The sequence below is a fragment of the Aethalodelphis obliquidens genome, unplaced genomic scaffold, assembly GCF_003676395.1.
Source record: "Aethalodelphis obliquidens isolate GAN/ISIS:26980383/991018 unplaced genomic scaffold, ASM367639v1 scaffold8, whole genome shotgun sequence".
In the NCBI taxonomy this organism is placed as follows: Eukaryota; Metazoa; Chordata; class Mammalia; order Artiodactyla; family Delphinidae; genus Aethalodelphis; species Aethalodelphis obliquidens.
In genome coordinates, this window is record NW_020837952.1 from 55,705,469 (window position 1) to 55,730,616 (window position 25,148).

General features: G+C 55.3%; 1 protein-coding gene and 5 non-coding genes across 6 annotated transcripts; all 6 read right to left on the reverse strand.

The window, feature by feature from the left end:
* Nucleotides 1-12,995: 12,995 nt before the first annotated feature.
* On the reverse strand, nt 12,996-13,125 carry LOC113621408 (small nucleolar RNA SNORA2/SNORA34 family). Its single transcript, XR_003433189.1, has one exon. It is a non-coding gene; the product is annotated as a small nucleolar RNA SNORA2/SNORA34 family (small nucleolar RNA).
* A 2,647-nt stretch (nt 13,126-15,772) lies between these two features.
* RPL3 (ribosomal protein L3) lies at nt 15,773-22,997 on the reverse strand. The gene is made up of 10 exons (XM_027107698.1): nt 22,946-22,997; nt 21,272-21,464; nt 20,298-20,466; nt 19,603-19,738; nt 18,369-18,555; nt 17,705-17,865; nt 17,060-17,161; nt 16,552-16,647; nt 16,096-16,215; nt 15,773-15,875 (listed from the first exon to the last, which is right to left on the reverse strand). Exons 1-10 carry the CDS (start codon nt 22,946-22,948, stop codon nt 15,831-15,833), a joined length of 1,212 nt encoding a protein of 403 aa, XP_026963499.1. The 5' UTR covers nt 22,949-22,997; the 3' UTR covers nt 15,773-15,830.
* Nucleotides 16,770-16,863, reverse strand: LOC113621352 (small nucleolar RNA U83B). Its single transcript, XR_003433141.1, has one exon. It is a non-coding gene; the product is annotated as a small nucleolar RNA U83B (small nucleolar RNA).
* Nucleotides 18,217-18,309, reverse strand: LOC113621353 (small nucleolar RNA U83B). Its single transcript, XR_003433142.1, has one exon. It is a non-coding gene; the product is annotated as a small nucleolar RNA U83B (small nucleolar RNA).
* On the reverse strand, nt 19,739-19,793 carry LOC113621360 (small nucleolar RNA U82P). Its single transcript, XR_003433147.1, has one exon. It is a non-coding gene; the product is annotated as a small nucleolar RNA U82P (small nucleolar RNA).
* Nucleotides 22,399-22,463, reverse strand: LOC113621399 (small nucleolar RNA SNORD43). Its single transcript, XR_003433182.1, has one exon. It is a non-coding gene; the product is annotated as a small nucleolar RNA SNORD43 (small nucleolar RNA).
* Nucleotides 22,998-25,148: the final 2,151 nt, after the last annotated feature.

A 25,148-nucleotide genomic window follows, 5' to 3' on the forward strand; every position in this document is an offset into this window, starting at 1 on the left:
CTGGGGGAGATGGGAGCCCCTTTGAGAGAAAACAATGGATGCAGGGCTTCCCTGGTGGCGCGGTGGTTAAGAATCCGCCTGCCAATACAGGGCACATGGGTTCGAGTCCTCTTCCAGGAAGATTCCACATGCCGCAGAGCAACTAAGCCCGTGTGCCACAACTACTGAATCTGCTCTCTGGAGCCCACGAGCCACAACTACTGAAGCCCACGCACCTAGAGCCTGTGCTGCGCAACAAGAGAAGCCACCGCAATGAGAAGTCAGCGCACTGCAACGAAGAGTAGCCCCCACTCGCCGCAACTCGAGAAAGCCTGCGTGCAGCAAGGAAGACCCAACGCAGCCAAAAGTAAAAATAAATAAATTTATAAAAAGAAAACAATAGATGCAGATGGGGGGGTCAGATGATAAATGTTCTATGGGCAGTAGGACTACCCTGTCTAAAATATCAACCCCTAGGGACTTCCCTGGTGGTCCACTGGTTAACACTCCGAGCTTCCACTGCAGGGGGCACAGGTTCGATCCCCGGTTTGGGAACTAAGAACCTGCATGCCTCGTGGCGTGGCCAAAAAGAAAAATCAGTCCCTAAAATGACAACCTCCAATCCCCCTCCCCTGGTTTCTATTCCTCCTCAGCACTCAGAACGACCTCTTCTAACCCCTGCAGTGTCGATCAGGACACGTGTCCTTATTTCCCTCCTAAGAGGCTTTGCACGCGCTATCCTCCCGGGACCCCTCACAGAAGCCTCCAGCCCCTTTCCTCACTTCCTTCAGGGCTCATCTCCCTGACCCTGCGTCCATGGCTTCCCAGCTCCTCCCTTTCTGATTTATCACACATTTACTTCTCTTTCTTGTTCAATGGCTGCCCGCCCCTGCTAGACTGGAAGGTGTATGAGAGTTGGGATCTCACCTCCCGCTGTAATGAAGCAAAATCAAAACCGACAATTAGATTTTTTAGCTCCACATACCCTCAAAACCGGCTCCGAGATCAGGACACAGGTCACTTCCGGCCCCCAGGAGCATCCTTCTTCTCCCTCTGGTCAGTATCCAGTCCCTGCCCTAGGGCGACCATCCGCCTGCTCTTGACCGTCGCACACGTGGAGCCGCAGCGTGTGCTCCTTCCACGCCCTGGCTTTTTGCCTGCCGAGTGAGATTCGTCCGTGTAGCTGTCTGTGGGCAGTAAGGGGGACCGGTGGGTTTTAGCTTAAGCAACTGGGTGGGCAATGGTGCCATTTGCTGAGCTGGAGATGGCCAGGGAGGAGCAGGTCTGGGGGTCCCAAGCTCTGTTTCGGGCCATGGGAGTAGAGGAGGCAGCCCGGCATGGGACTGGGTCAGACAACATCGGCTCATCGATGCCGTTAAAGCCTGAGAGTAGGGAATGTGCGAGTTGGCCCTGCTACCGAGGGAATCATCTCTTTCTGCCACACATTCAGGACCACCTGCTCTGGGTCGGGCCTTCGCAACCGCTCCCCACTGGGAGGCCCCCGAAGGACCCAGTTTGGAAACTGACTCCTATTTCAGGCGAGGAGTTGGGGCCCAGCAAGGGAGAGTGGCTCGCCCAAGATCGCACAGCTGGTTAGGGTTCAGCTGGAACTCCTTGCTCTGCCCTGCAGACCCCTGCCTAGCCTTCTACGTGTGCCCAGATCGACTGGGAGCGGCCCGACTGGCACCCAGGTGAGGGTCTAGCCCACAGTGAGGGTCTGGGTTAGCTGGGAGGTGTTCAGAGTAGCAGAGTAACCCATGAAGACTCCCTGTAGGAAGCAGGCCTGGTGCAGGGCCAGAGGAGCCGGGGGCAGGGTAACCCTCACCTGAGGTCATTTCTCCCCAGCACTGACATCGCAGCTCCGGGCCACACAGCTGGAGGACTAGGCAAGCCGAGGCGGAGCCAGGTAGGCGGCTGGAAATAGGTCACCAGCCCCAAGGCCAACCGCCTCCAGCAGCCAAAGGCCCCTGGAAAATGATTGGCTCCCGTGTGCCTTGGACGCCAGAGTGAGAAGCCATCAGGGTGGGGAAGGTGACCATTGCTGATGGTCCAAGTGCCTCATTTTACAGATAGGGAAACTGAGGCCTGGAGAGGGCAACACCTCCCCCCAAGCTTACATAGCAGGTGAGGGGCAGATCCTGGGAGGAGCCCAGCCCTCCGAGTGTGTTCCCCGGGACACTATGCCCAGCCGAGGGCCACGGTCCCCAGTCCCCTGTCAGGTTATGGTGGTAAGGGAGGCATGAGGGATGGAGGAGGGCTGGGTTCAGGAGAGGGACCTGGAGGCTGCAAGGCCAGGCAGTCCAGGCTCCCAGGAACTCACAGTCTGGTGGGGGGTGGGGGTTGAGGGAGTACAACTCAGATTGTATCTGCATTTATCATCTGTCCTCACACAGGATATAAGCCCCCCGTGGGCAGGGTTTCACTTACGGCTGGAGCCCAGCCCCTAGTTCAATGTCTGGCACATAGTAGGTGCTCAATAAATACTTGAATCAGTGACTGAATCCATAGAAGGGCAGAGCAGGACACTAAAACTGTCCTCCTCTGTACACATGATGGCATTGAAGACCAGGGATGGGGGACTTGGTCAGAATCCACTCCCCATTCTTCTCCTACCCCCATCAGCCTGCCCTGCTTTGGGCGTCCCCAGACCAAGGCCCCTCCCAACTCAGTCCTGACTTCCAGCCTGTTCTCTGCCTCTTCCCACAGCTCTTCCTTCCCCGGGGGCTTTTTGGGAGCAAGCGGGAGGAATTCCTGGCCACAAGTCAGGGGAGGTGCCCCAGCAGGCGGAAGGCAGCGAGCACACGCCAGGGACCGCTCCAAATTCCAGCTCCCACGAGCCTCTGGGAGTGAGCCGAGCGGGGCTACAGGGGGGAGGCGGGGAGGCCCTCCCTACAGGAGACAGGAGGGCATAGGGGAGTCTGAGGGCTGCAGAAGCAGACGGTCAGAGTGAACGTGGTCAGGGTCCCACAGGAGGATAGCTCACCGCCTCCAATACCCTGATGGGAAGACTGAGGCTCCCTTTTATCAAACTCTGAGGTCCTGACCCAGGATGCTGTGGGGCAGGGGGTGGGGGAGATAGTCTATGACCAGACACCAAGCGTCTGGGGGAGAAGAGGGGTGTCTAAGGGGCTGGATAACATGAGACCCCATGGAAAGATCCGTGGACCGGGAAACTGTGGGTGAAGGGTTCTTGGACTGCCCCTGTCCTCAGTGGGTCCAGGAAAGCCCTCCCTCCCTGGCTGCGCCCAGAGGCCCCACTTGTTCATGGGGCGGGGGGGGTTGCCCTTGGTGGGCCCAGCAATCTCAGCCACTGTGAGTTCCGTGGGCAACGGGGCATCCCAGGGAGGGAAGGGGGTGGCAGATTTTGTGGAAGTCTCTTAGCCTGGACTCTTCCGGGTCCCCCTCGCAGTCCCGGGTCAGGGCCAGGTGCCATGAACTCAGACAGCGGCCCCTGCCCATCTGTCAGCACCAGAGCTGCCACCAACACACACACCAGCACACCCGGCCTGCTACCTGCTACGGCACTGCCCCCCACCCCAGTGGCTCATCCTGCCCCACTCCCGGCTCCTGTGGCATCCTCAACACAAGGTGTGGCATCAGACCTACAGGCAACTGGATCCAGCCTTCCAGGAACACAGCATCTTGGAACTAGAAAATTCTAGAACCATGGGTTCTTACAATCAGAAAGTTCCAGGACCATCAAATATCGGAACATTTTCATTCCAGGCCCCCAGGGCTCTTAGAACCAAATAATTTCAGAGATGCAGTATCTTGTAACCAAAGATCAGAACCACAGAAACTTGGATTTCCATGGTTTGGAGTTCTGGGAGCACAGGCTCTTAGAAGCAGAAAATTCCCAAACAACAATCTCATTATCCCAGAGGACACGAGCCCTAGGTTCTTCCCACCACCCAGACTAACAGACATCCAGGAACCAGCCAGGCCTTGGTGGGGTCGTCCCACAGTCCCCTGCCTTGGGGAGGTCTCTCTGCTCCTGGAACAGCAAAGGCAGGAAGGGAGACGGGGAAGAGAGGGGGCGCTTCTGAGCAAACCGAAGGAGAGAGGGTCTCTCCTCCAGGCCCTGGGTGGCTTCCTTTGCCGAGAGAGAAGCAGAAGAGAAAGAAAGCCCTTGATGCCACGGGTCTGGGCGGCGGGTATGTGGTCACAGGGGGTGGCAGGATCTACCCCCTCCCTGGCTGCAGGAGCTTGGAATTTTCTCCTGGCAGGAAGGGCCCACCCTCCTAGGAATGGAAAACAATCCTTGGCATCTGGCCCCCGAGGCATACAAGATTTTGACAATCAAGCATTATTATCCTCCCTGCCTCACCCCAGCCCGGTGCAGAGGGGAAACCGAGGCAGGCGGGGTCTCTGTCTAAACCAAGAACCTGAATCTGCCCCTGGCAGATTCCAGCTGTCCCCTTTCCTGACCGTGGAATGTCAGAGCTGAGACAGCCACTGTGGAGAGGCCTGGGTCAGGGCACATGGGATCTGAGACCAGAGAGGGCAGCCATTTACCCAAAGTCACCCAACATGGTGCAGCAGAGTCCCTTATTGCTTCCACTAAGGCTCACTTCTAGGGCCTCCTCCTCCAGGAAGTCTTCCCAGATCATGTTCCCCTGGGCCTCTTTGCCCCTTGAGACTTTACTGTTCCACCAAGCAGAGTGCTCTTAATTACTCAGGCTTTGTTTTCTAAGTATTTTGTGCAAAAATGTCTCGTCTTCCCAGACTATGCTGTGATGGTGTCTCCCCACTGGCCTGGAACCAGAAGCCTTGAGCTGAGGCCTCCACGGCCCCACTCAAACACCTCCATGGCTCCCCACTGCCCAGGGACAAAGTCTAAGGCAGGCTGGCACTCAGTTAGAGCTTTGTGGCTACACTCCAGCCTCATCCCTTGATCCCACCAGGCATGGGTCTCACTGAGCTCCAGGCAGCCCCCGCCAGGCCATCTCTCTGCAGCCCACTCCCCTCCCCACTCCATCCCCAGCCAGAGCATCCTCATCTCTAAGGCTTCAGCAAGGCCACCTGCCTGGGGCCAGTGCCTCCTCTGTGCCACCTTAGGTTTCCCCTCTGCAGCTTCACTGCACTGCCAGTGGCAGCCTCTTCCCAGACACCCACTCCCCGAGGCTGGGGAGACTGGGCTGGGTCTCACCCAGTCTGGGTCTCAGGCCGACACCAATAGTGAGTCGTTACTGAGGGCCCACCGCTGGTCTCGGCCCCTCACATGCCTTTCCTCATCAAATCCCAGCAAGAGCCTAGGAATAGATTCTGGTCTGATCATGCCCATTTTTCAGATGGTGAGACCAAGGCACAGTGTGCCTGAATTGCTTCCTCAGAGTCACACAGTCAGTGGCAGAGCTGGGATAGGTGCCCTGAAAGCCCAGCTCCAGAGCCCACGCGCTGTCCCGTTAGGTTGCATTGTCCAGGGAGAGGGAAAGACAGAAGCGCTGGGTGCACAGCACTGGGGGGTCTCGGGGCACCCTGGAGCCAGAGACCACCTAGCTTGACCGCCTAAAGCTCCGAGAGGGCATGGCCCTCGATTCAGGATGCCCTCAGCCCACATAATTGTACACAGAGAGACACACAGAAAGTCACACATACGCACACAGACTTGGACGCAAGCCCCCGGCCCCTGGGACCGGCTGCAGGAAGTCCTCAGCTGCCCAAGCCTTTTTCACTTCAGCTTTTCCTAAATTTGCTTTGAGGAAGTTGCTGCCGCCTTGGAGTTCTCCCCTCTCTCTCACGCACTCCAGACCACATCCCTTCCCACCCTGACTTCTCTGGAAGCCAGGAGAACAGGGAGTGGAGAAAACAAACAGTAAATATGATGAATAATTCCATTCTACAGATGGCGGCAGGGAATAGGCAGTGGAGGAGAGAAAGTTGAGCCCAGAGGGGCATCAGGAGTGCTGGGGGAGCAGGTTGCAGGGGCAGTTAGGATGATCTCCTCACTGAGAAAGCAGCATCTCTGCAGATTTCTAGGCGAGGGGCATTCCAGGAAGAGGGGAGAGCCAGTGCAAAGGTCCTGAGGCAGGAGTGAGCCCGCCATGTTAGAGGAACAGAGAGGAAGCCAGTGTGGCTGTGGATGAGTATGAGTGAGGGAGCGGACGTTGGGGAGGTGAAGGGCCTGGCCCACTGTGGTGGCCTGGGCTTTCCCTCTGGTGACTGGGTATCTGATGGGAGCTATGCAGGGTTTGGAGCAGAGGAGGGATGCTGTGTGTGTGTGTGTGTGTGTGTGTGTGTGTGTGTGTGTGTGTGTGTATATACATGTAACAGGGCTACCCTGGTGGTGCAGTGGTCAAGAATCGCCTGCCAATGCAGGGGACATGGGTTCGATCCCTGGTCCGGGAAGATCCCACATGCCGCAGAGCAGCTAAGCCTGTGTGCCACAACTACCGAGCCTGCGCTCTAGAGCCCGCGAGCCACAACTACTGAGCCCACGTGCCGCAACTACTGAAGCCTGCGCGACTAGAGCCCGTGCTCCACAACAAGAGAAGCCACCACAATGAGAAGCCCGCACACTGCAACCAAGAGTAGCCCTTGCTCGCCGCAACTAGAGAAAGCCTGCACACAGCAACGAAGACCCAACACAACCGAAAATAAATAAAATAAATAAAAATACATGTAAATACCAACTTAACCTTTTGGGGTTTTTTTGGCTGCACCGCGCTGGATCTTAGTTCACCAACCGGGGATCGAGCCCTCCTCCCCTGCAGTAGAACTGTGGAGTCTTAACCACTGGACCACCAGGGAAGTCCAACTTAACCTTTTTTTTTTTTTTTTCTCAACTTAACCATTTTAAAGTACACAGTTCAGTGGTATGAAATACATTCACCTTGTCACGCAGCCATCACCACCATCCATCCCTGTCACTCATCTTGTAAAACTGAAACTCCATATGGAGGGATGCAGCCTGACTTGAGTTCTAACAGGGTCACTCTGGTTGCTGGGTGGAGACTAGACAAGGGCACCCAGACAGAAGCAGGGGAACCAGACAGAAGGCAAGAGGCAGGAGCCCTGGTTTCCACCAGGGCCACGCTTCACTGACCGCCTGGATGACCTTGGGCAAATCACTTCACTCATTCTGAAGTTTGTTTTTTTTGTGTGTGTGTGGTACGCGGGCCTCTTATGGCCTCTCCCGTTGCGGAGCACAGGCTCCGGACGCGCAGGCTCAGCGGCCATGGCTCACGGGCCCAGCCGCTCCGCGGCATGTGGGATCTCCCCGGACCGGGACACGAACCCGCGTCCCCTGCATCGGCAGGCGGACTCTCAACGACTGCGCCACCAGGGAAGCCCCTGAAGTTTGTTTATTCATACCTTCGGTCAATTAGTCTTTCAACAAATATTTATTGAACAGTTACTTCGTGTTCAGCACTGCGCTGGGAGCAGAGGGCACAAAATGAGCAGAGCAGACCCAGCCCCTGACTCGAGGAGGGGCCGTGTGGCTGGGAAGATGGACAGCAGCAAAAATAATAATGCAGTGATAGTCCTGGTGGGGGGGGTGAGGGAGCAGCAGAGACAGCGAGCCTCAGAGGGAAAAGCATTCCCAGCAGGGGAAACGGCCTAGGCAGACGCTCTCAAGGGATCAGCCTCCTGCTTCTAGGAAAGGCTTCCTCTCCTTTCCCTCCTCTAGATAAAAGAGGCCCAGAGGAGCCTGGGGGTCAAGCCCAGATTCCTCTTCTGTGAAATGGGGGTCCTCGTCGTACCTGCCGGCCCTAGATGTGAGGAGTAAATGAGCCAATGCACGGCAGGCTCCAGACACAGGGCACGGACAGGCCAAGAAGCCAACTGCCCCGCTGCCACCCACCCCACCCCGGTGTGGAGAAGCGGGTCCCCTGTGATGAGGTGTGATGGAGGGTCTCAGGGAAGACCTCCCACAACCCACCCCCAAATCTCTCCTCAATTTGCTTCCTGCTGTGCCTGAAATCCCTCTCTTACAAACTCATTCCTTTGAACTGTGCTTTCCCACCCTTCCAGAGCCATCCATTCCTATTTGCCCTGGGCTGGGTGTTTCTCAGCCTTCACAGTTCAGGTCAAGCCTCCCTCTTTCAGAAAGTCTTCCCCGATTGCTGCTGCCCATGGAATTCTCTATCTTTCCCTCCTTTCCTTTCTCTCTCCCCTCACTCTGCACTGGCCTTTGGCTTTCACAGTCCCAGCCTCGGAGCTGAAAGGGCCCTGAGAAATTGTCCAGCCCAGACCTCCCTGAGCCCCCATGCTTCAGATGAGGAAACTGAGGCCCATATACTGTGTTCTCAGGGCAGCTGGGATGAGGGCCAGGCCAACAGCACAGATCAGACTTACTTGTTTTTAAATGAAATGTAAAATATTTCACACGTACCAAAGGAACTGTGGAGGCCGCCGCAGCGTGCAGGGTCCCTCAGGGAGGTTTACGTGCAGCTGGGGCTGCTTCATCCGCCTGCCGAGAGGCACTCCCCAGGCTGTGGGAACCACCCTCCCTCAGCAGCTCTCAGATCATTGCTTCCGGGTTTGTGCTATTGATCAGGTTTTAAAGATAAAAGCCAAGCTATGAAGCTCGCTCTGAGGACCAGACTGAACATATCTGTGGGCTGATTTGGCCCTTGGGCTGCCAACTGCCACTTCTGTGGGCTCTGTGGACCTTGGCGCCAGACCAGTCAGCACCATGGGCTGGCTGTGCGAGCCTCGGCGAGGCAGCGGCCTTCTCTGAGCCCTGGTTTTGCCATCTGTGAAATGGAAGTAAAATACTGCCTCTTCAGGGGACCGTCCGCACATTCAGTATTTACTGATGGAGAGTGTGTGCTGGACATTGAGTGAAGACTACAGGGCAGGGGCACATCCCATGCAGGACCCCACTGAATCCTCCCTCCGGCCTCCGAGGGCTGTCGTGGTGCTGGGAAGAGACCGAGCCAGGATCCAGCCGTACTCAACACGCGGGTCACCGCAGCAGATCCAGGAGGCCTGGGCAGAATGACTCTGGTGGTCCCACACGACCGAGGCACAGCAGCTTGTGACGAGCCGGTAGGTAGACTAGGGCTAAAATGCCACGCGTCTTGAACGCCACACCAAGGTGCCTGATGCCTAGGAGGTGCTCAGTACATGTTTCCATTATATGAATGAATGAACGTGCAGCGGGGAGCCATGGGAAGCTCTTGAGCAGGGGAGGGCCCTGACTTTGATGGGATGTATCTGTGCAGTGCTTAGCTTAGTGGCTGGCCCTGAGGAAGCAAGAGGGACTGGTGTCTCCACGGGCCTTCGTGTAGCCGTGCTGGGGAGTTCACAGGCCCTGGCCTGATGGAAACGGTGTGGCTGTGTCAGTGTGGAGATGTGTTCATGGGCACTGGTGTGTGAATGGGAGCTGCTGCCCCCTTCTGCTTGGGCTCCCTGTCTATAAAACAGGGGTGAGGACTTCCTGGTGGCACACTGGTTAAGAATCCGCCTACCAACACAGGGGACACGGGTTCGAGCTTTGGTCCGGGAAGATCCCACATGCCGCAGAGTAGCTAAGCCCGTGTGCCACAACTACTGAAGCCCGCGTGCCTAGAGCTCGTGCTCCGCAACAAGAGAAGCCACCACAATGAGAAGCCCGGGAAGGGCCCACATGCTGTGGAGCAACTAAGCCCGCGAGCCACAACTACTGAAGCCTGCGCGCGGAGCTCGTGCCCCACAAGAGAAGCCACCGCAATGAGAAGCCCGCGCACCCCAACGAAGAGTAGCCCCCGCTCGCCACAACTAGAGAAATCCGCGCACAGCAATGAAGACCCAATGCAGCCAAAAATAAATAAATAACGGGTGATAAAAATAAACAAATAAATAAATTTATTAATAATAATAACAGAGGTGATAATAATGCTCCTTTCCTGTCGGGGGGTACTTCGAGAGTGGACGAGGCACATCCTTGCCCGGCCCGGTGCCTGGAGGGTGGGTAATCTTCACCTCAGGACCATTGCCTGGGTCCCTGTGTGGTGCCCCAGGCTGGGCAACCAGGCTCTGAGGAGTGGCTGCCATGGGGTGGGGACCCCCTGGAGGAGCCCACGGGGGACGAGGTGATGGCCAGTGAGGATGGGGAAGTCGGCGAGTCGGCTATCTTTAGCTCCTTCCCTCACGGCCCTTTTCCTCCGCCTGGCGGCGTGGGGCGGGGGCAGGCGCAGGCAGCGGCCGGGAGGGGCTACTTCTCCATAGTCACATGAGGCCCGGTGGCCCAGAGGCCAGCTGCGGGGCTGGGACAGGAGGAGGTGGGGCCGGCTGTGGTACCTGGCTCCCCCACCCCGACCTGTCCCCTGGTGCCCCCATCTCTCAAGCAAGCAGGGGCCCAGGGTGTGCGCCTACAAGAGGCGGCGGGCGAAGGAACATTGGTGCCGCGGTGGCTGCTGGGATGAGGTGTCCCTCCTGCTCCTCATTGGGAGCCTCCAGGCCCCAACTCGGTGGGGCAGTGCGGTGCAGTGGTTAGCGCTGAGCTGCTGGTGCCTGGATTTGACGCTCTGCTTCAGCACTCCTGAGTGAGAGGCTGTTGCTTGGTCTCTCCATGCCTCTGTGTCCTCATGGTGCAAACAGGAGTGTCAGCAGGAACCTGGACTCACGACTCACAGGGCTGTCATGACCACTCAGTGAGACACAGCACCTAAGATGCCTGGCAGAGTATATTCTAGCTCTCTGACCTGGGAGGATTCTCTGAATCTCTCTGGGCCCCCATTTTCCCCATCTGTGAAATGGGAATAGTGATTGCAAGGATTAAATAAGATGGCTTTGAAAGGGTCCAACACAATGCTTGGCACAAAGTAGGTACTCAACAAATAAGCACCCTTGGGGACTTTCCTGGCAGTCCTGTGGTTAAGACTCCATACTTGCACTGCAGGGGGCATGGGTTCAATCCCTGGTCGGCGAGCTAAGATCGCGCACGCTGCACACGCGGCCGAAGAAACCAAGACCAAATAAGCACCCGACTCTCTCCCTTGAGCCAAAATATCCTTTCCCGGCCCCTAGTACCATAGGTTCAGGGTGAAGTAACGCCCGGGCTCAACTCCCAGCCCTGCCAGTTATCACTGTGTGCCCTTGGGCAAGTGGCTCACTCTCTCTGAGCCTCAGTTTCTTGTTTATAAAATGGGGTAATAGTAGAAGCTGCCTCAAGGGGTGATCCTGAGTATTGAGTTTATATATATAAAGTACTTAGGACAGTACCCAATAGGTATAAGGTATTCACAATTACTACTACCTGTCAGCCTGGGCACCACCCTCCAGAGGCATTCAAAGTCAACATGAGCGCTTGTTATCAAGGGCCAGGGGCAGGTGAAGTTGGGCCCTGGGCAGCGTTGTGAGTCCAGGGGGCCGATGGATGCCAAGGACACAGGTCATTCAGACATTTAATAGTTCTGATGTATTAATAGGTCCTGGAAGTTTCCTGGATGCCACCTCTCTCATTCCTGGGCTCATGGATGTTGCTTTCTTGCCTCCAAGAGTTCGGGTCAGGCCCCTCTCCTCTCAGGGGTCCAGACCTGGCTTCAGAGCCTCTGCTGAAAGGACAGGGAGAGCTATTTGGGCTCCTGGGAGCAGCTCAGGAGTCCGGACCCCAGGAGGCACACGATACTTGGGAGGTCGGCAGGTCCCGAGCGCCAGCCTGAGTGCCAGAACGTCGCATGCAGGGCAGGGGCACCACAGAAGCTTCAGACAAGTAGCTTCCTGCCAAGAGCTGATGGGAGGAGGGTGAGGCCGCCGGAAGCCAGGGCTGGGCCCCCCCGCCGGGGTGGGGGGACAGGGCTGGAGGCTTTGGGGGATGAGGACTGAGGGGCAAACACGCAGCCCCCACTGGCAAGGCTGTCAGTGAGGATCGGGGGCGAGCACATTGGGGTGAGCCCTCGAGGTGGCAGCAGGCTGTCCACCCCTCCATCCCCCAAGGCCATCCCAGGTAAGCTCCTCGAAGTCACTGGCTCTGCCTTTTACGGCAATGGTGGCTCCTGCCACCTCCCTGTTCCCACGTGCTCAGAAATTCCCAGCAGGTTTGTTTTTTTTTCCAGGAGGAATGTAATGAGGCTCCTTGTTCTGTCACCACAGGATCCCAGAGAGGTCTGTCTGGGGATTCTGGTGACAGGAAGCACACACCGCCATGCACTTGGAGATGCACTCTCTGTGACACACACAAACAAGGTCTACAGGAGGCCCAGACCGCTGCCCAGCCCACCACAGGCCCACGGAAATGCCTGGGGACCCCCTCATGGGACACCCAGACGTACACAAGAACGGGCGACTCCCAGAGACCCTGGGAACAACATTTACTGAGCACCTACTATATGCCAGGTCCTGGCTATGGAGGCGGGGCTGGGGGCAGAGCCGGTCCCACCTTCGTGGAACTCACTCAGCTGCCTCCCTCGGGAGTTCAGATCTGAGCCCCAAAGCCTCGTTCCCACCTCAGGGCCTTTGTGCCTACTGTTCCCTCCGCGTGGGGTGTTCTCCCCTTAGAGCTCCACCAGGCTGGATCCTTTACACCCTCAGGTCTCAGAAAGGACTCCTCTGCACCATCACTCAGCATCCCAATGTCCTGTCTTATTTCTTCACAGCATCCATCACTTTTTTTCTAAGTGCATTTAGGGGAATTCCCTGGCGGTCCAGTGGTTAGGACTCCGTGCTTTCACCGCCGTGGACCCGGGTTCAATCCCTGGTCAGGGAACCAATATCCCGCAAGCCATGCAGCGTGGGCAAAAAAAAAAATCTTTTTTTTTTTAAGTAAAAAATAAAGTGCATTTACTATGAAAGTAACTTTCTCAATGTCCATAATACAGATGCACTTTCACAATCCAATATACAACTCAAAAAGCTTTACAGCCCCAAACTTATATTTACTGTTTCCAATTTGAATGAAGTCTAAAATATACAAATCAGGGCCCTGACCATACAAAAGGATAATATTCAAAGAAAGCTCAGTTCAGAATCATTGTTTTTGGATCCACAGCAACTTTTGTAGTAACTAGACTTAACAGTAATGTAATTCTAATGAAGAAAGTTAAATCAGGGATCTCTAAATTCTGACCCACATCTATCACCAATGACTCAGATGTTTCTTTCTAATGAATTAACCATTTCATGCATAAAGTTCTGAAATGGCCAACAGACCACAGGAACTTTACGCTCCTGCTTAAAACCAAAAGCTTCAGCAAACTGCTGGCCTTAATTCAGGGCGAAAGCGTTATCATTTGTATTACCCAAATATTATCTTAGCAGACAAATGCTTTCTTTCTTACTTTAGGCCACAGGGCATGTGGGATCTTCAGGGATCGAACCCACACCCCCTGCAGTGGAAGAGCAGTCTTAACCACTGGACCGCCAGGGAAGTCCCTCATCACTTCTGAAACTGTCTTGTTTGCCTGTGTCTCCTGTCTGCCCTCCCCAACTAGAATAAAAGCTCCTTGAGAGATAGACCTTCGAGTTCAGCACTGCTTCCCCAGCACCTGGAGGAGTGCTCTGTCCACCGCGGGCGCTCGGGTTTCTTGAGAATGAAGCTGATCCCACACACGTGGCTGAGCTTCCCGCTGCCCCTGGAAGCCCAATTACTTGTCCTGACCAGTTCCAGGCGTTCTGTGCACGCGCTGGGGCTGTCTTCCACACTGGGTCCCATAACCACCACCTCTGAGGTGGCCAGTCACCACCCAGATGAGGCTAGGGCTCAGATCTGTGACCTTGGGTGTGCCTCAAAGCACTCACTGGCCAGGGGCAGGGCGGAAACGAGGATGGGGACGCGGGGATGGTCAACAGATAAGGGCTCAGCCCTTGTCAAGCAAGCCTGCCCCTGAAAAGGCTCTTGGTGCACATGTCACATGTGTGGGGACGTGAGCGTGTGCTCTACCTGTGCTGTTGGAGGCACATGTGCACACCCTCAGCCTGTTCTCTGGACCCACGTCCCGAGTTATCCTGGCCATACCTACAACTGGGCCGAGTCCTGAAAGGGAGTGAGGCCCAGCCACGACGGCTCAGACCAGCAAAGCCTTTCGTACCTGGGCTGGGTGGGCAGCTGGGCTCCAGGGCTGGCCTAAGGGTCTGGGGAGGCCCACAGGCTAAGAGGCCAAGAGCAACCGGGATGAGTGAGGGGACGCTGTGGGGCCACTGCCCAGCTCAGCACCCTCCCCAGGATGTGACTGAAGTTCCCCAGTGAATAAAACCCAAAGACCAGGAGCCCAGCTCCCACGCCTGGCTCTGCCGCAGGTGCCTGGTGGCCTTGAGGCAGGTCCTGACCCCCTCTGGCTGTGGGCTTGACTCCCAGGATTATGGGGCATCTGAAGAGACCCCGGTTGGGGAAGGGATTCTGTGCCCCCCGCAAAGCCCAGAGGTCCTCCCGCAGGGCTGCTCCAACTGGGTGCTGCCCACTCTCGCCCCCTGGTGGCTCCAGCCTGAAATGCAGCTCTGGCCAGTCTAGGCCTGGATCCTGAGCCGACGGGTGCTGCAAGGGGTGGCAAATTGACCCAGAAGTTGGCTTTGAGGCCCACTGCCCCACAGAGATCAGAAAGGACTCCAGAGAAGTGGGCAGACAGACGTTGGGGAGGGGTCCCGCGCCAAGGGCTCTTGCTCAGCCCCTCCAGACCTCAGCCAGCCTCTGCCTCAGGGCCCACATGTAATTCCTGCAACCTCCCCTGTGCCTTGGCTGGACATCTTAGGGCCTCACGCAAGTCATGGGGATACCATGGTCATTGGGAACCAGAGGTTCAACTCGGCCACCTCCAGTCATCTCGAGACAGCACCATAAGTATGGGACCTCCATCTATCCCCAGCTATCACTACCCCTTTTGAAGAGGAAACTAAGGCTCAGAAGACGCCAGAACCCAAGTGATTAACTGGTGGGCAACCAGCTGTCTGCCAGAAGACCGGGCAGGGCCGTGGGTGCTGCTGCAGCTGTGCTCTCTGCCCTCCACGTAGGTGGGGCTGAGGCACACACACCACACGGGCAGATGTGACGTGGGGAGCAGCTGCGGCCGGAAGGGAGATAAGCGGGGGCATTTTGTACACCTGGAATGCCAGGGGCTGGACTGGGGTTCAGTCACCCCACCAAAGGGTGGGCCAGACATCACAGGACTGGGTGCTGGGCTCTAGCAGCCAAGCTCTTAATAGCCTACATGATGCAGGTGCACAACATGGTCGGCACGGGACCGGGGGCTGAGCCAAGTTACCAACGCAGACCTAGACCAGAATGGAAGTTGGGGTTCAATGACCTCACCCAGCCAGGTGAGTCTGGTCAAGGCACTCGACCTCTGCCGGTCCACATTCTCACCCGTTTTAATGAAGTCCTGGTTAATCACCAGGGCTTTCCTCAAAGCAAGCATTCCAGTGTTTCCCCGAGTCCCAGGTGCCATTCAGGGCTTCTACACGACACCCTCTCCCATGGCCAGAACTCTGCCGCTGGCTACAGAAGAACCTCCACAAGCCCTAACTGGAACCCCTCCTGCATGGATTAGTGACTAAGTTAGGTACCTGTACACTCAGCAGAGAGCCAGGTGCTGCCCTGCCCTGCCCATGGGCAACAGCAACACCAGATCCTTCCTTCCTCACTGCCTCCTTCCAGGCTGCACAGACACAACTTCTACAGCAGAGCCCCAGCTCCCTCGCCCTGTGACAAACATTTCACAGAGCTCACTCCCAGGCTGGCCGTACAGTGAGGGCAGACCAGGCTGGCTGGCTCTCGCCCCCCGCTTCACCTAGTCTGCTCCAAGCATGGGGCCCGGCAAGTGGCAGGGGAAAGAGGCAACCAAAGAGGATGGGGGGACAGCACGCCCCTGGGAGCATGAGGGCCGAGGGAGGCAGCCAGGACCGGGAAGGTGAAGTACAGGCAGATAGGCAGATGGATGTCACTGGAAAATAACTTTATTGAGATTCTACCAGCCGTATCATCTGTTCTGATGTTAGGCCCCTTCTTCCTTTGCAATTCGGTCCTTCTTAAGTGGTCCCTGTGGAGAGAAATGCAGCAGGCAAGGTTAGAGATAGAAGGCAGTTAAGAATAACTGCCAACCGCAGTGCCATCCGATTCCGGGCTGGTCTCCACAGCCCGGGGCACACACAGGCACAAGGTGGCCCCCTCTGCATCAGCACCAGATGGGCAGGCTGACAGGAGACAGCAGCTGAAAGCCACCCCCACCCCAGCCCGAGGGCAGAGAGGTAGGTGCTCACCATGAACGCTTTCTTCTCCTCCACAGTCTGGAAGCGGCCATGGCCAAACTTGGAGGTGGTGTCAATAAACTTGAGGTCGATCTTCTCCAGGGCCCGCCGTTTGGTCTGCACCAGCAAGGACTGTGGACCAAGAGAGCAAGGGTACAGAGCCAGGCCTTTCTCTGTACCATCTTTGTTCACAGGTCCCTCATCTTAAGAGGGCAGAGGCCAACTCCATCTAAATCAGTCCTGGAATCAGGACACCCACCCACCCCAAACACCACCATCCAGCCACTACCAAGGGGCTTCCTCCTGCCACCAGGCGGATGAGAATACAATTAAGAACAGAAGCAAACAGCCGGGCCAGGCCAGACACGGAATTCCCTCCTCCCGGGCCTTCAAAGTCAGGAGTAGCATCCCTCCCCGCCTTCCTCCCAACCCCCAAACAGAGCTCAACACCCCCTCCTCCAGCCTCACCTTGCGAAGGGTGAGCACGCGCTTCTTGGTTCCCACCACGCAGCCTTTGAGCATGACAAAGTCATTGGTCACTTCACCGTAGTGGACAAAGCCACCCTGGGACGGAGCAAGGCCATCAAAGGTCAGCACAGATCAAGTATGGGGCTGGAGACACGTCTGACCGCGCACACGACACCCCCCGCCCCCGCAGGTCCAGGTGGTCCCACCACCTGACCAGAGCTGTTCTCAGAAGGAAGGCAGCGAGGAATACTTCCGCAGTCTGACTCGGGCGCCGCACCCAGCGCTCATTCCAGGGCATCATCACTGAACAGCTGGGCCTGCCACCCCACTCCTCACGAGCCAGTCTCCCCGCCACCAATGACAAAGGGTGCAGACAGCTGGATGCTGTACAGGGGTCCAGTTAACTGGCTGTAAAAATGGCCCCAGCCCCATAGGGGAAGCCTGGAACCAGAAATCCCCCCCCAGACCAGATACCTGAGGCTCTGCATGGACAGCTCCCATTACTCACCAGAGGGTTGATGCTCTTGTCAGACAGATCGTAATCAGTAGAGGCATTGTTCTTGATCAGTTTGCCATCCTTGATGAGGTAGCCCTGGCCGATCTTGTAGATCTGAAGGAGGAAATGAGCATAAATACTTGAAAATAAGAAAACTGGTCGGAGAGACTGCTCAGAGGCCTCTGGAGCTGGCTGGACGCAAGGACAGCCATTAGGGACAAATGATCCATCTTGGGGGTGGGCTAGCCTACAAAGGGCTCTGGGAAAGCAGCTATGACCTCGGCCCTAGTGAGGGGGCGTCCCAGGCTTTGAGCAAAGAAAATGTGGCTGGGCCTGAACTGAAAACAATGCCATCCAGTGAGACAATGGATGAGGCTTCTCCAAACACTATGGAACAGGAGAGGGGAGACAAAGCTCACGTCCTCAGCCCCGCCAAGGGTCAGCTGCACCAGAACCACATTCAAGGACAGCACTTTACTATCATGACACCCGAGAGTCAGAACTGTGCCACCAGACACGGGCAACTAAGTCCACGGGGTGCTCCGCCACAAATGGACCGATGGTGACGGGGACTGGAAACCCCAATTCCCAACGTTGGGACCACCCTGCCCCTCTCCTAGGGTTAAAGTCTCCACAGGACCCCCTTGGGCACCTCACCTTCTTGTTGATCTCGGTGCGGTGATGGTAGCCTTTCTGCCCGGCCCGAGCCACAGAGAAGGCCACCCGTGCGGGGTGCCACGCCCCAATACAGGCAACCTTTCGCAGCCCTCGGTGGGTCTTACGGGGCAGCTTCTTGGTGTGCCAACGGCTGGTGACCCCTGGAATAGACACATGCTATTACTGGGGTGCCTGGCACCCATGCCGTTGGCCCTTTCTTGCTATGAATGCCCAACTTGAGTTTGTGGTACTCTGTCCACAGAACATGCAATGCAACATGATTGCCATGTCCTCTCCCTTCTTCTATCTCCACGCAAGCTTGAATACCAGCCGAGACACAACCCTTGAGTTATAATCAGCAAAGAACAGGCCCTAGAAAATCAGCCCTACTAGCACGTGATCATGCTCACTTGAGAGCATTCAGGAAGCCTCCCAGCGCGTTTTGCCGTGTGCTCAAAGCGTATGTATGTCATGCCCGGTCCCACATGCTACCCCAGCCACCTGACCACAGCACTGTCCTCAGAAGGAAGGCAGCAAGGAATACTTCCGCAGTCTGACTCGGGCGCTGTGCCAGCGCTCATTCCAGGGCCTCATCACAGAACAGCTGGGCCTGACACCCCTCTCCCAGGTTAGCCACAGCAATGTGGGCCACTGCGAAGCTCACCTTTGTAGCCTTTGCCCTTGGTCACCCCAATGACATCAATCATCTCATCCTGCCCAAACACCTGGTTCACAGGGACCTGCTGCTCTAGCCTCTCTCGGGCCCAGTCCAGTTTTTCGGCCACAGTGCCTCCGTTCACCTGGATCTCCATGAGGTGGGCCTTCTTCTGGCGTAGAGGAAGCAGGCGCATCTAAAAGGAACAGATGCTTCAAGGTGAGAGGAACTCAGGCTGGGCACGACAGGCAACAGTTTTGCTTTCCAGTGTTACGACTCCCCACTGGGTACCATTCCCCTTTCAATTCTGGTGCCTGAATCAGGTCAGAATAAACTGATCCTTGACAGACACACCAGGCCCACCTTAAGACAGGCTGATTTATCCAGACCCTGGGAGCAACCAGCCCAATGTTCCTGCTCACTGTCCCTTCGGCCAGTCCCCTTGGGGTGCCTGCCCTGGTTTGCCCTGGCCATCTACCTTGCTCTGTTAACTCTCAGTAAGCCACTTATTCTGAGAGCAGGAGAACACTGTGAGAGTACAAGCTGTGATTAGGGAATGAATCTAAACAGATTTTAGAGCTGTCCAGTGTTATCCTACTGACCCGTCTTCAGTAATGGACACACACCACAAATCTATGGTAATCTGGTCGCCACTAACCACACAGGACTACTGATCACTTAGAATCGTGGGTATACACCCAGGATAATCGCCCAGACTGACAACAAAGGCGGCACCCATTCCTACCCAGACAACCAAGAGCTAATTCAGCTCACATGTCAGGTCTGAAGTGCAAACAGCCAGCATCTCAACACTATTTTCAGTTAGGGGCTAGACAACGGTAGTTACGACTCACCGGTTCCTTCAACCAGTTCTCCTAAAATGGGATGTGGTTTTCCCTAATTAAGAACCATCGGGGACACAGTGCCCTCTGCTGGCCACAAATAAACCAACCCTATGTGAGGAGACCTGGATGCCTTCAAGCAGACAACTGTCCTTAATATGGCCCCAGGAACCCAGGCCTCAAGGCAGGGCACTGGCTGGACTGCGTTGCTTTTAACAACCCCTTCCTCCTCCAGGAAATAAGTATAAGAACCTCAAAGTCTTACCATCCCTAAAATCCTGAGGCTTGACACAAAACCAGTGTGAGCTGAGGATCAACTCAGAAGGTAACTGAGCCCCCTGAAGGCCACAGGTGGTCATGTAGGTCATCACCTCCATTGACAATAAGCAGTGGGCGCTCACCTGGGTGTGGGCAATGACACGGATGACCTGGCAGTACTTCTTCATGCTGCTGAAGTCCCTCTCCAGCTGCTTCTTGCCGTCTACATCCTGCCACTTCTTGCAGTATTTGGTGAAGGCCTTCTTCTTAGATTTATGCCTTCAGGAGCAGAGCAGAGTTGGGGAGGGGGCCAGGTGCCAGCCTTCATCACCCTCCAAGGGGTGAGCGGAAGACACGGGCACCGTGTGGGGACAGGGCTCATTGCCGGCTTCTAAGGAGCCTTTTCCACCGGCAAGCGGAGCCTGGATGGAGCTCATCGGGCAGAGCCGAGCGGAGCTGAGCAGAGGTCCACAAGATTAATGATGCAAGTCACATACATTCAAACACACAAGTTCTTGCTCCAGGTGATCCATTAACCAGACCACACACCGGGGCTGGTGGGGTCTGGGGGCATTACTGCTATCCCTCAGCTTCTAAGTAGACTCAACACTTGCCAGCAACTCAGGAAATATTGAACTGACTCAAGGTAGCACCCACTAAGGTGAGCACTGAAGGAAATGTCTCAAGATGCTGCTCCCAGCGCAGCAAAGAATTGTTCTGCTCTGTTCTGCAACTAAACCTGACACCAGAGCAGCTCCTCCCACCCCGGCTATGGAGCTGAGGCCCTGGCCCTCCCGGCCAGCCTAACCCAGGGCGAGGGCGGCATCGGCTCCCTTACCAGTTCTTATAGAAGCGCCTTTTGCATTCATCACTGATATGCTCAGCAAAGATGGTCTTAAAGGTCCGGAGGCCTCGAGGTGTTTCCACGTAGCCCACAATGCCCACAATGACCATGGGCGGCGTCTCTACGATGGTCACAGCCTCCACAACTTCCTTCTTGTTCACCTCTGCAGATGAAGCAAGCAGTTAGACCTGAGCGGGCTGCCTCAAGTACCCGGCAGGAGGGCTGTCTTTTGGGAAAATGTCGCGTACCCTTCCAGGCCAGCAAAGCAAGTTGCTTCAGATGACAGGAAGGTCTGTGGGCAAGTCTGCACCGCAGCCCAAACTCCCTCACTGCTGAATGCTCAGTCTGTGTGCATTGACCTTTTCAGCACAAAACTATCTGGACCCTATGCAGCCAAGTAACAGCCTGATTTCGGTGCTGGTTTATCATAACCATCTCCAGAGACAAACTCCTTATTACCTAGAAAATACAAGAGTACTAAGTATAGTGAGATAGTAATTCCTCAGCATAGACCATTTTAACTGTCTATTTACTGTGTTTCAATCACCAGCACCGTGTTCTACCTAGCGCCTTTTCTACTTCGAGCTCCACAACCCAGGAACATGGGTAGTATTCAGGCGTTCAGGTGAGGCTCACAGTTCAGGGCTGCCGCTAAAATGTGAGTGGAGTCTCTATTTAACCCTCAGTGGTTGCCACCTCCCATGTTAGCATACTTCTCTGTGCTGCAGCTCTTGACAAATTTTCGCATCACGCTCCCCTACACCATTACATCCCTCTGCCTAATTCAAGCACTGCCAGCCACCTGAACCCGGGAAGCATTAATCGATCCTAAAAGACATTTCCATTGTGATATCTAGAGGTTCTGTTGATCTCTCCAAAGCCTGCTCTCCTGAGAGCTTGGCCCCATCTAGTCAGTTCCCACCAACTCCTACCCTCCCATCAGCTAGGAAGATGCAGCATGTACTTACTGGAGCCTGGCCTATCGACCTCCCTCACAATGTGGGTCATGCCAGCCTTGTAGCCGAGGAAGGCTGTGAGGTGCACGGGCTTGCAAGAGTCATCCTTGGGGAAGCTCTTCACCTTCCCGCGGTGCCGGCTGCTGCGCTTCCGAGGCAGAAAGCCCAGGGACCCGTGCCTGGGAGCGGAGAACTTCCTGTGAGACTAGGAGATGATCGATCAACGTTAGCACCTTCTAAGTAGCTCACACCTTTTCATCCCCAGAGGCCTAGGGTCTAAGATTCCCAGCAATGCTGGACCCACACCAGGAACCCAGGTCACAGGCTTCTGCGCTGGCTTTACTTTTTTCGGGATCACACATCTAAAAGGCATTATTCAGCCAAATAAGTTAAACGTGCATCTCAAACCCTCACCCTATAATTTAAAGAACATGAACCCCCCACCTTTTCCTCTAGAGGACAAAGGCACACCAGGTAATGGCATTAAAAATCGCTTAACAAGCAGCCTTATGTGCGAGTCAGTTAAGATTCTGACCACGCATGTATATACAATGGAATGTTACTCAGCCAGAAGGAACGAAACTGAGTTATTTGTAATGAGGTGGATGGACCTAGAGTCTGTCATACAGAATGAAGTCAGAAAAAGAAAAATACCGTATGCCAACACACGTCTATGGAATCTGAAAAGACAGTACTGATGAACCTAGTGGCAGGGCAGGAATAAAGACGCAGACGTAGAGAACAGACTTGACGACACGGGGGTGGGGAGAAGCTGGGACGAAGTGAGAGTAGCATGGACATATACACACTACCAAATGTAAAATGGACGGCTGGTGGGAAGCTGCTGCATAGCACGGGGAGATCAGCTCGGTGCTGTGTGACGACCTAGGATGGGATAGGGAGGGCGGGAGGGAGACGCAAGAGGGAGGGAATATGGGGATATACATATACGTATAGCTGATTCACGTTGTCATGCAGCAGAAACACAACATTGTAAAGCAACTGTACTCCAATAAACATTCTGTCCACGATAGGGACTCCTGGTCAAACGGCTGGGTGGCAGGTAATGGTAGTAAAGGTTCCTCATGCTCCCAACGGGAGCTAACTGGCAAGTGGAGGCCACTAGAACTCGACAGAACCAAATCAGAACATGACAATCAGCACACAAGTCTCTGTCCGCCCGTCAATAAGTTCATCATCTCTGGTTTCTGATAACTCTAGAGGCCCAAGGAGTTGTACCAACCGTCCCAGACGTTTCAGAATGAGGATTCAACAACCCATACACAAAGCCTCCCCGGCCGCCTGCGGCCTGGATTTCTGCACCTCCCACTTTCACAACAGTGCCAAACGCTCCCACCCAAGGTCCTCCTGGCGAAAGTGCTCATGACTCGGATCTCGAATACTGAGGCCGAGATCTAGGAATAATCCATGGCTTGAAGATTGTCTGGCCTGGGCCCCCCAACCCAGCTCCCGTGGCAAGGCCTCTCGCCAGCCGACCGGCAGGCCCAAAGCCAACCCAGGCCTCGGACATTTTCAAAAAATACACCTGACTGCGGATTCTGCTGAGTGCCCCATGCTCCTAGAGCAGAACCCCGGCACCGGGTGAGGCGAGATGGCGGGGATGTGCCGCGGATTCACTCATGCCGCCGCGACAGACAAGTAGAAGTCCGCCATAACGTCCCTTACCATCCTGCCGTCGGATGCTGCCGGTAGAGATCGTTCGACTCTCGGCGCGTGATATATAAATTCCAGTCTGGCTCCGCCCCTTCCGGCGTGCGAGCGCGCGCCCGCGGCAGACGTCGGGTCGGGGGGCGGGTACTGGGTGCCGTTTCCACACACGCTCGTCCTCTCCTTGCTTACGTTCCGACCGGGACGTCAATTTCGTAGGCGGGACTTAGAGGCTCTACGGCGAGCGGCTGAGTTCAAACTTAGTGAAAAGCCTCGGACTCGCCGGCAGAGAGTTGTCCTGAGGCGTTGGGCAGCAGCTAAATTTGATGAAACGGCTGTTACGGTGAAGGAAAATGGCTACGTCGGTTCTTTTCATATGAAATGCAGGTTTCATATGAAACCTCTGGAATTGAGTAACCCTGTTGGGGCTTCAGTTCCAAGGCGCTTTCCCACGTGGTATCCCGCTTCCGTCCCACACAGCGTTGTTGCCATTTTGCAGGCACATAGAAGTGGGACGAGTCGTACGGCTTCCACCAGCTCGAAGTTGGAGAGGAAAGACAGGAACCCTGGTTTCCTGGCTCCCAACCCAGAGCCGCTTCCCGGTACCAGCTTGTCTTTAATGCTTCCTGATTTCGGGCCCCCCTCCCTCAAGCCCCATCTCGGCTATTCCTCCGAGAATCTGGCTGTGGGGGCCCGTGCTTGGTTCTGAAGGTCTTAGGCGACGGAACCACCTCACCGTCTAGGGTCATGGGTCCAGCTGCCCGGCCTCACGGACCCTGGCCCTCCCTGCTTCGCAGACTCTGCATGAATCGCCCTTGCTGATGTCTACTTGGGCTCGGGGCCATCTAGGTCCTAGGCAGCTCCTAGCGGCTCTCCCTGCCGCCAGGCTTGCCCCTCCAAATCTTTCTAAGAATCAAATCCCTTTTTGTTACTTCCCATGACCCTGCCCACGCCCACCCCCAACCCTTGTTGTTTCCCGTGGATTAAGCCTTAACTTCTGAGCCTGCCAGCCAAGAAGCTGCCCTAACTAGCTACTCCAGCCTCTTCGCTGCAGGCGAATACACACACTTTTTCATAGATCACCACCTTCCACATCCATCCTACCCCGTCCTGTTCTTGGATTCTGGGACTGACCATTGCTCACACCATTGTTAAAAAACATTCCCTCGGGCTTCCCTGGTGGCGCAGTGGTTGAGAGTCCTCCTGCCAATGCAGGGGACGCGGGTTCGTGTCCCGGTCCGGGAAGATCCCACATGCCGCGAATCGGCTGGGCCCGTGAGCCATGGCCGCTGAGCCTGCACGTCCGGAGCCTGTGCTCCGCAACGGGAGAGACCACAACAGTGAGAAGCCCGCGTACCGCAAAAAAACAGAACAAACAAACAAACAAAAAAACATTCTCTCATGTAACCCTCGCGCCATCCCCCAGTGGCAGTTCTGACAATCCTCAGCCCCTTACTGGAAACCTTTGGGGCCAGATATGTATCCAAATTCAGCATTCTTCATGTTTTAGATAATACCGTGCAATATGGTGCACATACTATATATTATGTAATCACCCCTAAGCTGTTGAATGAAACACGTTAATTCTGCTAAGAAACGTGAATATTCACATGGAGTGGGATAAGTATAAATAGCCTCACAGTTAAAGGCTAACTTAGCTACCTAAAAAATTCAGGTTAGGGCTTCCCTGGTGGTGCAGTGGTTGAGAGTCCGCCTCCCGATGCAGGGAACACAGGTTTGTGCCCCGGTCCGGGAAGATCCCACATGCCGCGGAGCGGCTGGGGACGTGAGCCATGACCGCTGAGCCTGCGCGTCCGGAGCCTGTGCTCCGCAACGGGAGAGGCCACAACAGTGAGAGGCCCGAGTACCGCAAAAAAAAAAAAAAAAAAAAATTCAGGTTAGTTTGGTTTTTGCCACCAAATGACTTAAGAAGATTTTTCTTAATGCCATTTACAGCAACATGGATTGACCTAGAGATTATCATACTGAGTGAAGTAAGTCAGAAAGAGAAAGACCAATACCGTGTGATATCACTTATATGTGGAATCTAAAATATGATACAATTGAACTTATTTACAAAACAGAAACGGATTCACAGACATAGAAAACAAACTTACAGTTACCAAAGAGGAAAGGGGGAGGGATGGATTTGGCGTTTGGGATTAGCAGATACAAACTACTATACATAAAATAGATAAACAAGGTGCTACTGTATAGCACA